This window comes from Nicotiana sylvestris, chromosome 10 (assembly GCF_000393655.2).
Source record: "Nicotiana sylvestris chromosome 10, ASM39365v2, whole genome shotgun sequence".
Lineage (NCBI taxonomy): Eukaryota > Viridiplantae > Streptophyta > Magnoliopsida > Solanales > Solanaceae > Nicotiana > Nicotiana sylvestris.
In genome coordinates this window covers 48,194,529-48,208,157 of record NC_091066.1, presented here as the reverse complement: position 1 = coordinate 48,208,157, position 13,629 = coordinate 48,194,529, and the positions used below count along the sequence as shown (strand labels likewise).

The window sequence follows — 13,629 nt, the reverse complement described above, 5'->3', positions numbered from 1 at the left end:
TCAATACAACATTGACTAAAACCCCAGTATTAGTATTACCTACTAGTTCAGGATCTTATACTTTATATTGTGGTGCGTCACGGGTTTGTCTAGGCACGGTGTTGATGCAGGATCGTTGGGTGATTGCCTACGCGTTCAGAAAACTAAAGGTGCATGAAAAGAACTATCATGTTCACGACCTTGAGTTAGCAGCTATTATTCTTGCCTTAAAGATTTGGTGGCACTATTTGTATGGTGTCCCTTGAGATATCACACCAATCACTAGAGTTTGAAGCATATGTTCAAGCAGAAGGATCTTGACTTGCATCAGCGGAGGTGGTTAGAGCTACTTAAGGATTATGATATCACCATTCTATACCATCCCGGGAAGGCCAATGTGGTGGCCGATGCCTTGAGTCGTAAGGCGAAGAGTGAGAGCTTAGCATATCTGCCAATAGAATAGAGGCCATTGCATTGGATGTTCAGGCCTTAGCCAACTAGTTTGTTAGATTGGATAGCCGAATTGAGTTTTCGCTTGTGTGGTCTCCCCATCATCTCTTTATGATCGTATCAGGGAACATCAGTATGATAACTCCCATCTACTTATGCTTAAGGACACGGTTCAGCACAGTGATGCTAAAGAGGCCACTATTGGAGATGATGGTGCTTTGAGGATGTAGGACAGGCTATGTGTGCCCAATGTAGAAGGATTGTGTGATTTGATTCCCTATGAGGCTCATAGTTCGTGATACACCATTCATCCAGATGTCACAAAGATGTATTAGGGCTTGAGGCAGCATTATTGGTGGAGGAGGAAGAAGAAGGACATAGTGGAATGTAGCTCGATTTCTAAATTGCCAATAGGTGAAATATGAGCATCAGCAGCCAGGTGGATTGCTTCAGAAACTATAGATTACGGTATGGAAATGGGAACAGATCACTATGGATATCATTGTTAGGCTTCCATGGGTTCAGCATAAGTTTGATGCAGTTTGGGTGATTGTGGATAGGCTGACCAAGTCAGCTCATTTCATTCTCGTGATGACTACTTATTCTTTCAAGCACCTGGCTCGAGTTTATATCTGCAAGATTGTCAAGCTTTATGGTGTGCTGGTATCTATCATCTCTGACCGGGGTACGTAGTTTACATCGCGGTTCTGTAGGGCCGTACAACAGGAGTTAATTACTCAAGTTGAGTTGAGCATAACTTTTCACCCTCAAATAGACGGACAGTTCTAGCGCACTATTCAAATACTAGAGGATATGCTACGTGTGTGTATGACAGAGTTTTGGGTTTTTGGGATCAGTTCTTTCCACTTGCAAAGTTTGCCTACAACAATAGTTATCAGTCGAGCATTTAGATGGAACCGTATAAGGATTTTGTATGGTAGACGGTGTCGGTCTCTAGTGGGTTGGTTTGAGCCATGTGAGGCTTGGCTATTAGGCACAGACTTGGTTCAGGATGCCTTGGAGAAGGCTAAGGTTATTCAGGATCGACTTCGCACAGCCCAGTCCAGACAGAAGAGTTATGCAAATCAGAAGGTTTGTGATGATGCATTCATGGTTGGAGAGTGGGCCTTGCTTCGGGTTTCACTCATGAAAGGCGTTATGAGGTTCAGAATGAAGGGCAAGCTAAGACCAAGGTTTATTGTCCCATTCGAGGTGTTGCAGCGAGTTGGGGAGGTTGTTTATGAGCTTGCCTTGCCTCCCAGTCTAGCAGGAGTTCATCCCGTATTCTATGTTTCTATGCTCCGGAAGTATCACGACGATCTATCTCATGTGTTGGATTTTAGCTCAGTCCAGTTAGAAAATGATCTATCTTATGTAGAGGAGCCGGTGGATATTTTGGAGAGGCAGGTTTGACAACTTAGGTCAAAGAACATTGCTTCAGTGAAGGATCAGTGGAGGGGTCAGTCGGTTGAGAAGGCGACTTGGGAGATCGAGCATGATATGTGTTGTTGTTATCCTCATCTTTTCACCACTTCAGGTATGTCTCTATACTCGTTCGAGGACGAACGATTGTTTTAAGGGGGAAGGATGTAATGACCCGACCGGTCATTTTTATTGTATTATCCCCGATCCCCTATTTAATTCTTTCTCCATATCTTTTTCTGCTTATGCTGCTTGCCGGGAGGTACTGTTTTTGGTTTCAGAGTGTTTTGGGACACTTAGTTCCTAAAATGGAAGCTTGAGTTCTAGGATATTGACCGTAGTTGGAACTTTGTGAAGATGACTCCAAAATGGAGTTTCGTCAGTTCTGTTAGCTCCGTTGGGTATTTTGGACATAGGAGCATGTCCGGATTGTCAATTGGAGGTCTGTAGCTGAATTAGCCTTGAAATGGCGAAAGTTGAATTTTTTGAGAAGTTTGATCGGAAGTGGACTTTTTGATATCGGGGTCGAATTCATATTTTGGAAGTTGGAGTATGTCTGTAATGTTGAATATGACTTATGTGTAAAATTTGAGGTCAATCGCACGTGGTTTGATAGTTTTCGGCATCTGTTGTAGATGTTTGATGTTTCAAAGTTCATTAAGTTTGGATTGGAGGGTCATTCCTGCTTTTGTTGTTGTTTGATGTTCTTTAAGGGTTCGACTAAGTTTTTATAGTTTTTTTAGGACTTATAGGTATGTTTAGTTGAGGTCCCGAGGGCCTCGGGTTGATTTCAAGTGGTTGACAGATCATTTTGGACTTGTGAAAGGTTGCAGATTTTCTGGTGTTTCCAGTTCTGGTTTACTCCTTCATGTTCGCGACTAGAGTTCCGTGTTTGTGAAGAGGAACTGGATTCAGGAGGGATTTTGTGCTTCACGTTTGCGATGGAGGTCCCACATTCGTGAAACTCCGAGGTAATTGGTCTAGGCGTTCGCGATGAGGGTCCTGCATTCGCGTAGCGGAAGGTGGTCAACTGAGTCTCCGGGCCTTTTTGTCTACGCGTTTGCGATGTTGGTCCCGCGTTTGCGTAGGGTTGAGATGAGTGACCGTTGTGCTCGCGATTGAGCCATTTTGGATAGAAGTAAGTTTGTGCTTCGTGAACGCGAGGGTCCTTCCGTGTTCGCGAAGAAGGGATCACTGGGCAGAATATAACATTTCAAAATCGAGGGTTCGGCCATTTTTATAATAACTTGAGTTAGAGAGCTTATATTTGGATGAAATTTTGGGGGATTTTCAAATAAAGCTATTGTGTAATGATTCTTGACTCATTTATGATTATATTCCATTAATCTATAGTTGATTCCATCCTTTAATTTCGAATTTGGGTTGAAATATTTGGAAAAATGGGAGAAGTTCTTCAACTATGTTTTTAGGTTTTGATTCGGATTTTAATATCGAATTTGGATAATGTTGGTACGAGTGAACTCGTGAATGAATGAGTGTTCGTATTTTGTTACTTTTACCCAATTCTGAGACGTGGACCCGGGTCGACTTTTTGGGGCGAATTTCTAATTTCTTGCTAAAGTCTTGATTTCATTAATTAGATTAGTTTCTAATAGTTATATTTATGGTATCTAATTGCTTTTGGCTAGATTTGGGACATTTGGAGCCGAAACATCGTGAGCTTGGTTCGAGGTAAGTTACTTACCTAACCTTGTGGGGGGAAATTTCCTTAGGATTTGGTACTGTTGTGATACTTTTGTGATATGTGAGCGCCGTGTACGTGAGGTGACGAGTGCATACACAGGCTAATTGTTGTAAAATCTAGTTTTTATTGAGCAGTAACCTGTTACATCTTAATTGAGTTATCCCAGTATGTGTAGTTACCCTGTTTTATCCTAATATTGCATGTTTACGTGTCTTAAATGCTTATTTGAAATTTGTGCAGCACGTTTAGTTTATTTTTCCTATTTTTCCTTGATCTGTATCAGTCTTAACTGTACATTTTTTGTTATTAATTGTTGTATTCATCGTTTCGAGCAGTTTACTTTTGGGACTAGGAGGCGGTACCTCGGGAGATCCCCCTAAACTTTTACTTTTGGGATTACGAGGCGGTACCTCGGTAGATCCCCCTACACATTTACTTTTGAGACTACGAGGCGGTACCTTGGCAAATCTACACACATATTTACTTTGGGACTACGAGACAGTATCTCGGGAGATCCCCTGCTGTTTATCCCTTTGTGTTGTGCTGCTATTTTCTGTGGTTTTCCTTTGTTAAATTTCCAGTCTCTTATTACCTTGCTATATTCTTCTACCTTATTTATTATATACCAGTGAAGCCCTGACCTGACCTCGTCACTACTCTACCGAGGTTAGTCTTGCCACTTATTGAGTACCGTAGTGGTGTACTTATGCTACTCTCCTACACATGGTTTGTGCACTGATCTAGGTACCTCCTATCAACCCCTCTATTAGTTATCTGCCTGTTGCTGCTCTGGAGACTTCAAGGTATATCTGCCAGCATCCGCAGACCTCGGAGTCCCCCTTTATCCTTTTTATGTTGTTCCTCCTTTATTTCTTCTAGTTACCAATATATAGAACAATTAGAAAAATTCATAGACCTTGTGACTTGTGGATACCGGGTTTTGGGAATATTGTTTATACCTGAGTGTTAGTTATGGTACATGCAAAGTTTATAATTTTATAGTTATTTGTTGCAGTCTAGTTGTTGAATCCTGTTTTCATTTCTATTATTCTGTAAATTGTTAGGCTTACCTAGTCATAGAGACTAGGTGTCGTCACGACATCTTACGGAGGGAGATTTGGGTCGTGACAGGTTCACTCAGGTCGGGTAGTATGCTAGGTGTTGATCACGTAGTTTTTGGTCGTGACAGGTTCCTAAGACTAACCCCTGATTTCCTTTTACAGGTCCAAGTGAAGGGATTAGTCAAATATAGTACATGTATAGTAGCTTCTCAAAGCACATGATAAGAAGCAAGAACTAGTTCCTTTCACTTGAAGACCTTCAAGGAGGTAATGTCTCCTTTGAAAATGGAATGAAATGTGAGATCATTGGTGTTGGAAAGGTGTGTAAGTCTGACTCTCACTTTATTAGGAATGTCTACTTGATAGATGTACGGAAATATAGTCTAATAAGTGTATCACAACAACGTGATAAAGGTAATATAGTAGCTTTTACCTCTACAAAATATACTGTCATAAATCTTAACACTGAAAAAATAATTTTGCAGGAAAAAAGAGTGAATAACATATATGTGGTAGATCTTTCCACACTTTTAGATAAAGTACTCACTTGCTTATGTGTATTGGACAATGATCCCCTCCTTTGGCACAAGGGACTTGGACATGCAAGTCTAAGAAAACTCAATAAACTAGCATACAAGGACTTGGTGATAGGGCTTCCTAACATTAAGTTCAAGGAAAATAAAGTTTGTAAGGCTTGTGCAAGGGGGAATCAGGTAAGATCCTCTTTTAAGATCAAGAAAAATGGTAAGTACTACTAGGTCGATCGAACTGGCCCATATGGATCTCTGTGGACCAATGAGGACAATGAGCAGAGGTGGTAAGAGGTATGTTATGGTTCTTGTTGATGATTAATCTTGGTTTACTTGGACACTATTTTTTAATATCTAAAGATGACGTATTTGACATGTTTACTTCATTTGTTAGAAATAACTAGGTAATCAACTTGCATCATCTAGGTCTGATCATGGTACTGAATTTGAGAATGCTAAATTTTTTGAATTTTGTGATGAGCATGGCATAGATCATAACTTTTCTACTCCTACAACTCCACAAACAAAATGGAGTAGTTGAAAGAAAGAATAGGAAATTGAAGGAAAAGGCTAAGACTATGCTAATTGCTAGTAAATTGCCTCAGAGCTTCTGGGCAGAAGGTGTGAACACTACATGCTACATCATAAATAGGTGCATAACTAGACCTCTTATTGAGAAGACTCTCTATGAGTTACTTAAAGGGACAAAGCCAAATATATCCCACCTTAGGGCTTCTGGATACAAGTGCTTTATGCACAATAATGGAAAATACTACCTAGGTAAGTTTGATCCTAGAAGTGATGAGAGAGTATTCTTGGGATATTCTTCACATAGTAAAACTTATTGGATTTATAACAAAAGAACTATGTGTGTAGAAGAAAGTGTACATATTATTCTTGATGAAACAAACATTCTTACTGAGAGGAAGGAACCAGATGATGAAGAAATTAGACTGGTAAGAAACTCAAATGAAATAACAGTCCAACTTGAAGCTGTACTACTGGAAGAAATAGGTGATGGAATTGGTCCTTCCACCTAGGGCAACCTGACAGGGAGAACTCAACAGCGAGGAATTGATCCTCAAACCTCGAGAGAACCTATCCATGAATATGTTCCTCAGCAACAAAACATTAAAGGAATATCTAAAGCAAACTAGTTGGTTGTGAAGCCTTACAAGTATCAAAGTTCTAATCCCATTAGGAATATAATCATTGATCCAATCTCTGGAATCAAAACCAGATCTTCTTTAAAGAACCTCTACGCTTTTGATGTTTTTTATCTCTTATTGAACCTAAAAATATTTTTTAGGCTTTGCAAGATGCATACTGGGTGAATACAATGCAGGATGAACTCAACCAATTTGAGAGAAGTCAAGTTTGGCATCTAGTACCAAGACCCAAGGAAAGAATAGTGATTGCCATTAAATGGGTCTTCAGAAACAAAGTTGATGAAGATATAACAATTATAAGGAAGAAGACAATATTGTTGGGTCAAGGATATATCCAAGAGGATGGTATAAACTATGATGAGACGTTTGCTCCAGTTGCAATAGTGGAAGCAATTAGACTCCTTATAGGCTTTGCTTCTTATATGGAATTCACTCTCTATCATATCAATATTAAGAGTGACTTCCTCATTGGCTATCTAAAGGAATAAGTGTTTTTCAAGCAACCTCTTGACTTTGAAAGCAAGGAATTTCCTAATCATGTGTACAAACCTGGCAAGACACTTTATAGGCTCAAGCAATATCCAAGAGCATGGTACGAAAGATTGTCCAAATTCTTGCTTGATCGTGACTACAAGGGCGGTAAAATTGACAACACTCTATTCTTGAAAGAAAAAGGTAAAGATCACTTGGTAGTTCATATATATGTTGATGATATACTATTTGGAGAAACAACTAATATGTTAAGTAAAGAATCTGCTAAGCTAATGGAGGGTGAATTTGAAATGAGTATGATGGATGAGCTTAATATTTTTTTAGGCTTAAAAATTAAACAAAATTAAAATAGAACTATGATCCATTAGCAAAAGTATGTGAAAGAGTTGCATAAAAAGTTTAAAATGGAAGATTCCAAAGAAATTGACACTCGTATATCAACAACCACAAAATCAGATTTGGATGAACTTGGTTCATCTGTTGATCAAAAGTTGTATAGGGGAATGGTTGGGTCCTTTTTATATCTCACTACTAGTAGACCTGACATTATTATTTATTTATTTTTGGCAATTCACTAGGCAAGTGCCTAGGGCTAGTTTTTTATTAATAACATAAAAGAAAAATACATCAATTAGGAAAAGTACAAATAAGGGGGACAATAGCACCGGTATTGTTACCCATATAACACAAACCGGGCTAACCTTACTGTACTAATCCTATTGAGGCTTGTCAACCTCGCCTATTAACAAGAATGTAAAAAATATGAACTTGAAAGGACTAAATATTCTATGATAATCACAGAGTTTATAACATACTCTGTGATGATATTACAGATGAGGATACTAATAAAGTGGTAGAATAAAATGTAGTACCCATTTGATCGTTGTCCCTTTTTTTCAACTTTGTAAAATCTTCAATTTTTACTTCTTTGTCGTTTTCATCTACCTTGTTCAAAATTTATTCAAGAATCATCGTCTATTTTTTGACCGGTTGGACCTCGCTGACGAAATTGGGGCAGCCTGCTTTTATTTGGCAGCTCTCATTGGAGGTCGCCTAACAATTGCTTCCTTGTCGGACCTTGTTGCAATTTTCATCCAGATAGCACCTGCTTTGCTTGTTCCAATGTGGTCCTCCATAGTGTTTGGTGGTGTATCTAGGTGGTGAATACATGTGCAACAAGGAGGCTTACTTGGAATGAAATCTGGAGCCTCCAACTTCTTTTTTAATTTTCCAGTTAAAGTATTCTCAAAATATAGTATTTGAAGTTCATCCTTGATAACTCTTTCCACACGATGGCTGGCAAATCGAAACCTTAGTTTAAGACCATTTTCCTGTTCCCTTTTCAAATTTGAGCATGTGATTGAATTTGACAAAGTGACCAAAGGTTGCTTGATCTGGTCCTCACCATCACGTAGAAGAGGCTTTTGTGTAACTGCTTGTTGCCCAGTCCTATGATCTTTTTATGCACCTCACCTACAGGTTTTTCAACTAAATCAACTACTGCAGAATCTCGATCACCTACTGGTTTGGCATTAGTTGCTTGATCAGCAGTAGGTTTAGCAACCCCTGCAGCTACTCGATCACCAGCTCCCTTCAATGCAACAGTAGCCTTCGAATTTGTAACTTCAGCAGCTCCACGATCATCTCTAGTTTGCTGCTCCTTATGTACATCAGTAGCTATAGGACCTGCTGGTTTTATAAGAAAATCAACCACAGCAGTAGGCTTAATATTCCTAGATATAGCTCGATCAGCAGTAGAATTTAATGCAACTGTATCATCCAACTCCGAAACAGTAGCAGCTGCACCAGTTTTACATGGTATTGCAGTATCGTTCAAAGTCACATCTGCATATTTGCTTGACAATTTTGTTATTCGTACATCTCTATCCCAGATCGCATTCACTGAACCTGCTGTCTTTAACGCTACAAAATTCTCCAAAATTGAGCATTCAGCTCCTGTACCATTGTCCATAGCAACTACAGTTGAAACTGAATTTCTCCTCTGGAAATCCTGCGACTAAGATTGCATTTGCTGCCCCGCAATTTGTTCAATTGCATCATTTGGTAATGTAGCATAAGCTACTATTGGTTTAGTCATCTCTGAGTCTTCAGAACTTGGCATTTCATTCCCAGCTAATGCAGTAACATTTGGTACAACATTCTTATTAACCAAACCTTCCACCCCTGCTTTCTCAATCAATGAGGTATCAACTACAGAAATACTATCAGTTGTTCGATGCATCACTTGGTCACTGTTTAAAGTAAAAATCTGTTTTCCTCCATCTGTCTGTAACACCTGTTGGTCGACTAAAGTTCCTTGTGCTGCATCATCTACCTGCTTGTTAGCTGTTATTTCCATATATCTTTGATTCTCTCTTTTGGCATTCAGATAGTCTCTTGCATCTCCTTGTAGATTCTGAATATTGTTCGCCTCCATAATAGGCATATTAACAACCTCTGACCTCACATCCTTTCCAGCTTGTTGCTTCATTAATCGACACACATTGTCGTCATGTCCTTGATGTTTGCAAAAGGTGCAATATTTAGGAAGATTGTCATACACCACCTCCTGGTAATGTACATTGATTTTACCCAAAATTCTGTCCACAATCTGTAGCTTAACCTTTTTAGGACGATATTCGAGCAAATCAAGAATTACCTTGACCCTAGCAGCACTAGGTTGAGTTTTTTCTTGCGTCGCCTTGTCCACAGCAATAGCCTTACCAACAACTGAAGCAATCGACATTAACGACCTCTTAGCGAAGAAATTAGGTTGCAAACCTGGAAAGGAAATCCATACGACTGCCATGGACGTTTCCTGCTTTGGATTGAATCCTAACGTCCATGGGAATGTTCTAAAAAAGAATTCATCACCTTTTGACTTGACATAACCAGTTGATCTTGATAAAAATAGAACATAATCACTGTAAAGATCAAATCTGATCAATAAGTGACGAAATTCCAGCAGCCCAATATTGCATCGACCTTGTACATGGAATTGCGACGAAAATATTTTTTTAAATTCCTGTAACTCAGGTTTTCCATATGAAAACTTCATGATTACTGCTTGATGCAGTCCTTCTTCTCTTGTGAATTCGTTAACCTCATTCATAGTGAAACTGATCGTTGGTTCGCCATGCTCAACTGTCATAGGAAACAACTCGATTTTGGATGTAACTGCGGCAGATTGTCTTGGACGAAGCTGGGCAGCATATGACTGATTTGGATTCGAGATTGTGATGGTTTCTTTGATGTTTTGAATTGGCTCTCCCACAGCCAAAGGATGGGGAGAGGACAATACATTCATGGCTGCCTCAACACAACATCATTGATGAAGATGAAGCAGAAACACAAATCTGGGACGCTGCTACAGTAACTTTTACGCAAAAAACCCGATCTTTAGCAGTTGGTTGATTATTTGATAATGAAACCAACTGGGGATTGTTCGCAAAGAGAAGTGGGTTCTTTTGTGATTAATCTTGCTATCTTACCTTGCCAGATGCCGGAGTTATGGGTCGTGAATAGTGGTGGTGGCACTATTCACAGAAAATCCTACTTGTTTCCTGAGGATAGGGTATATCCTAGTTGACCTTAAGGTTTCAAAGCATACCTGACATTCTTTTCAGTGTAGGCCTTTGTGCTTTATTTCTGGCAAATCAAAAGGAATCTCACTTGAAGTTTGTCAAGAGGATTTTGAGATACCTAAAAGGCACCAGTGATCTTTTCCTATGGTATCCTAGAGGTAGTAATTTTGATTTATCGGGATATGCTGATGTTGATTATGCAGGTTTTCTTGTAAATAGAAAGAGAACTTTAGGTATGCACACTTCCTTGGTTCATGTCTTGTGTCTTGGTCCACCAAAAAGCAAAATTCTCTAGCCTTGTCTACTATTAAAGCTGAGTATATGGTCGTTGCCTCATGTTGTGCTCAATTTTTATGGATTAAATAGCAATTAATGGACTTTGGAATTATGTAGGTTGTATCCCCATCATTTGTGACTATAGTAATGCAATTAGTATGACCAATAACCTAGTTCGTCACAAAAGAACTAAGCATATAGATGTTAGGCATCACTTTTTGAGGGATAACTATGAAAATGGTTTGATCACTATGGAATTTTGTGCTACTGACAAGCAAATAGTTGACATATTCACAGAAGCTCTAATTAGAGATCTCTTTGAAAGTAACATGTTAGAATTAGGGATGATTAAGATCACCTAAAGGGAACCCGTTCTAACTTAATAATTGGTTAAATAATTAGATTAGATATTGCTGTAACGATCCGACCGGTCGTTTTGAGCTCTAGCGCGTCGTTCAGCAGTTGGAAGTCATGAACAACTTCATTTCAGGTATATTGACTTGTACGTATGGTCAGAGTTGAATTTCGGGAAATTCGGAGTCAAATCGGAAAAAACTTTTCATTGCGGCAACCTTAAGTTGAAGAAAATAGCTAAGATTGGAATTTTGAGTAAACGACCTCGGAATTAGGATCTAAAAGTTTCAGCATGTTCGTATGATGATTTCGGACTTAGGCGTATGTCTAGAATTGGGATTCTGATTCTGGGAATAGCTCCGTATTGTGATTCTGATCAGAGGAATAGCTCCTAAGACTAACCCCTGATTTCCTTTTACAGGTCCAAGTGAAGGGATTAGTCAAATATAGTACATGGATAGTGGCTTCTCAAAGCACATGATAGGAAGCAAAAACTAGTTCGTTTCACTTGAAGACCTTCAAGGAGGTAATGTCTCCTTTGAAAATGGAATGAAATGTGAGATCATTGGTGTTGGAAAGGTGTGTAAGTCTGACTCTCACTTTATTAGGAATGTCTAATTGATAGATGTACGGAAATATAGTCTAATAAGTGTATCACAACAATGTGATAAAGGTAATATAGTAGCTTTTACCTCTACAAAATATACTGTCATAAATCTTAACACTGAAAAAATAATTTTGCAGGAAAAAAGAGTGAATAACATATATGTGGTAGATCTGTCCACACTTTTAGATAAAGTACTCACTTGCTTATGTGTATTGGACAATGATCCCCTCTTTTGGCACAAGGGACTTGAACATGCAAGTCTAAGAAAACTCAATAAACTAGCATACAAGGACTTGGTGATAGGGCTTCCTAACATTAAGTTCAAGGAAAATAAAGTTTGTAAGGCTTGTGCAAGGGGGAATCAGGTAAGATCCTCTTTTAAGATCAAGAAAAATGGTAAGTACTACTAGGTCGATCGAACTGGCCCATATGGATCTCTGTGGACCAATGAGGACAATGAGCAGAGGTGGTAAGAGGTATGTTATGGTTCTTGTTGATGATTAATCTTGGTTTACCTGGACACTATTTTTTAATATCTAAAGATGATGTATTTGACATGTTCACTTCATTTGTTAGAAATAACTAGGTAATCAACTTGCATCATCTAGGTCTGATCATGGTACTGAATTTGAGAATGCTAAATTTTTTGAATTTTGTGATGAGCATGGCATAGATCATAACTTTTCTGGTCCTAGAACTCCACAAACAAAATGGAGTAGTTGAAAGAAAGAATAGGAAATTGAAGGAAAAGGCTAACACTATGCTAATTGCTAGTAAATTGCCTCAGAGCTTCTGGGCAGAAGGTGTGAACACTACATGCTACATCATAAATAGGTGCATAACTAGACCTCTTATTGAGAAGACTCCCTATGAGTTACTTAAAGGGACAAAGCCAAATATATCCCACCTTAGGGCTTCTGGATACAAGTGCTTTATGCACAATAATGGAAAATACTACCTAGGTAAGTTTGATCCTAGAAGTGATGAGAGAGTATTCTTGGGATATTCTTCACATAGTAAAACTTATTGGATTTATAACAAAAGAACTATGTATGTAGAAGAAAGTGTACATATTATTCTTGATGAAACAAACATTCTTACTGAGAGGCAGGAACCAGATGATGAAGAAATTAGACTGGTAAGAAACTCAAATGAAATAACAGTCCAACTTGAAGCTGCACTACTGGAAGAAATAGGTGATGGAACAGGTCCTTCCACCTAGGGCAACCTGACAGGGAGAACTGAACAGCGAGGAATTGATCCTCAAACCTCGAGAGAACCTATCCATGAATATGTTCCTCAGCAACAAAACATTAAAGGAATATCTAAAGCAAACTAGTTGGTTGTGAAGCCTTACAAGTATCAAAGTTCTAATCCCATTAGGAATATAATCATTGATCCAATCTCTGGAATCAAAACCAGATCTTCTTTAAAGAACCTCTACGCTTTTGATGTTTTTTTATCTCTTATTGAACCTAAAAATATTTTTTAGGCTTTGCAAGATGCATACTGGGTGAATACAATGCAGGATGAACTCAACCAATTTGAGAGAAGTCAAGTTTGGCATCTAGTACCAAGACCCAAGGAAAGAATAGTGATTGCCATTAAATGGGTCTTCAGAAACAAAGCTGATGAAGATATAACAATTATAAGGAAGAAGAAAATATTGTTGGGTCAAGGATATATCCAAGAGGACGGCATAAACTATGATGAGACGTTTGCTCCAGTTGCAATAGTGGAAGCAATTAGACTCCTTATAGGCTTTGCTTCTTATATGGAATTCACTCTCTATCATATCAATATTAAGAGTGACTTCCTCATTGGCTATCTAAAGGAATAAGTGTTTTTCAAGCAACCTCTTGACTTTGAAAGCAAGGAATTTCCTAATCATGTGTGTCACACCTCCTTTTTCCGCCCCGCGAGGGTGCAAGGGAGTTTTCTCCAATTAAAGGACAGTCGAAACGGGATTTGTTTGTTTGTTTGAGAGTCGCCACCTGGGA

The 13,629-nt window shown here is 38.8% G+C and overlaps 1 protein-coding gene across 1 annotated transcript; it reads right to left on the bottom strand.

Moving 5' to 3' along the window:
- Positions 1 to 8,825: 8,825 nt before the first annotated feature.
- Positions 8,826 to 10,115, bottom strand: LOC138879294 (uncharacterized). The gene has a single exon (XM_070158900.1). It carries the CDS (start codon positions 10,113 to 10,115, stop codon positions 8,826 to 8,828), a length of 1,290 nt encoding a protein of 429 aa, XP_070015001.1.
- Positions 10,116 to 13,629: the final 3,514 nt, after the last annotated feature.

Excerpts from the sequence above, each read along its gene's own strand:
- LOC138879294 (XM_070158900.1), bottom strand. The coding sequence starts at position 10,115 with ATGAATGTATTGTCCTCTCCCCATCCTTTGGCTGTGGGAGAGCCAATT.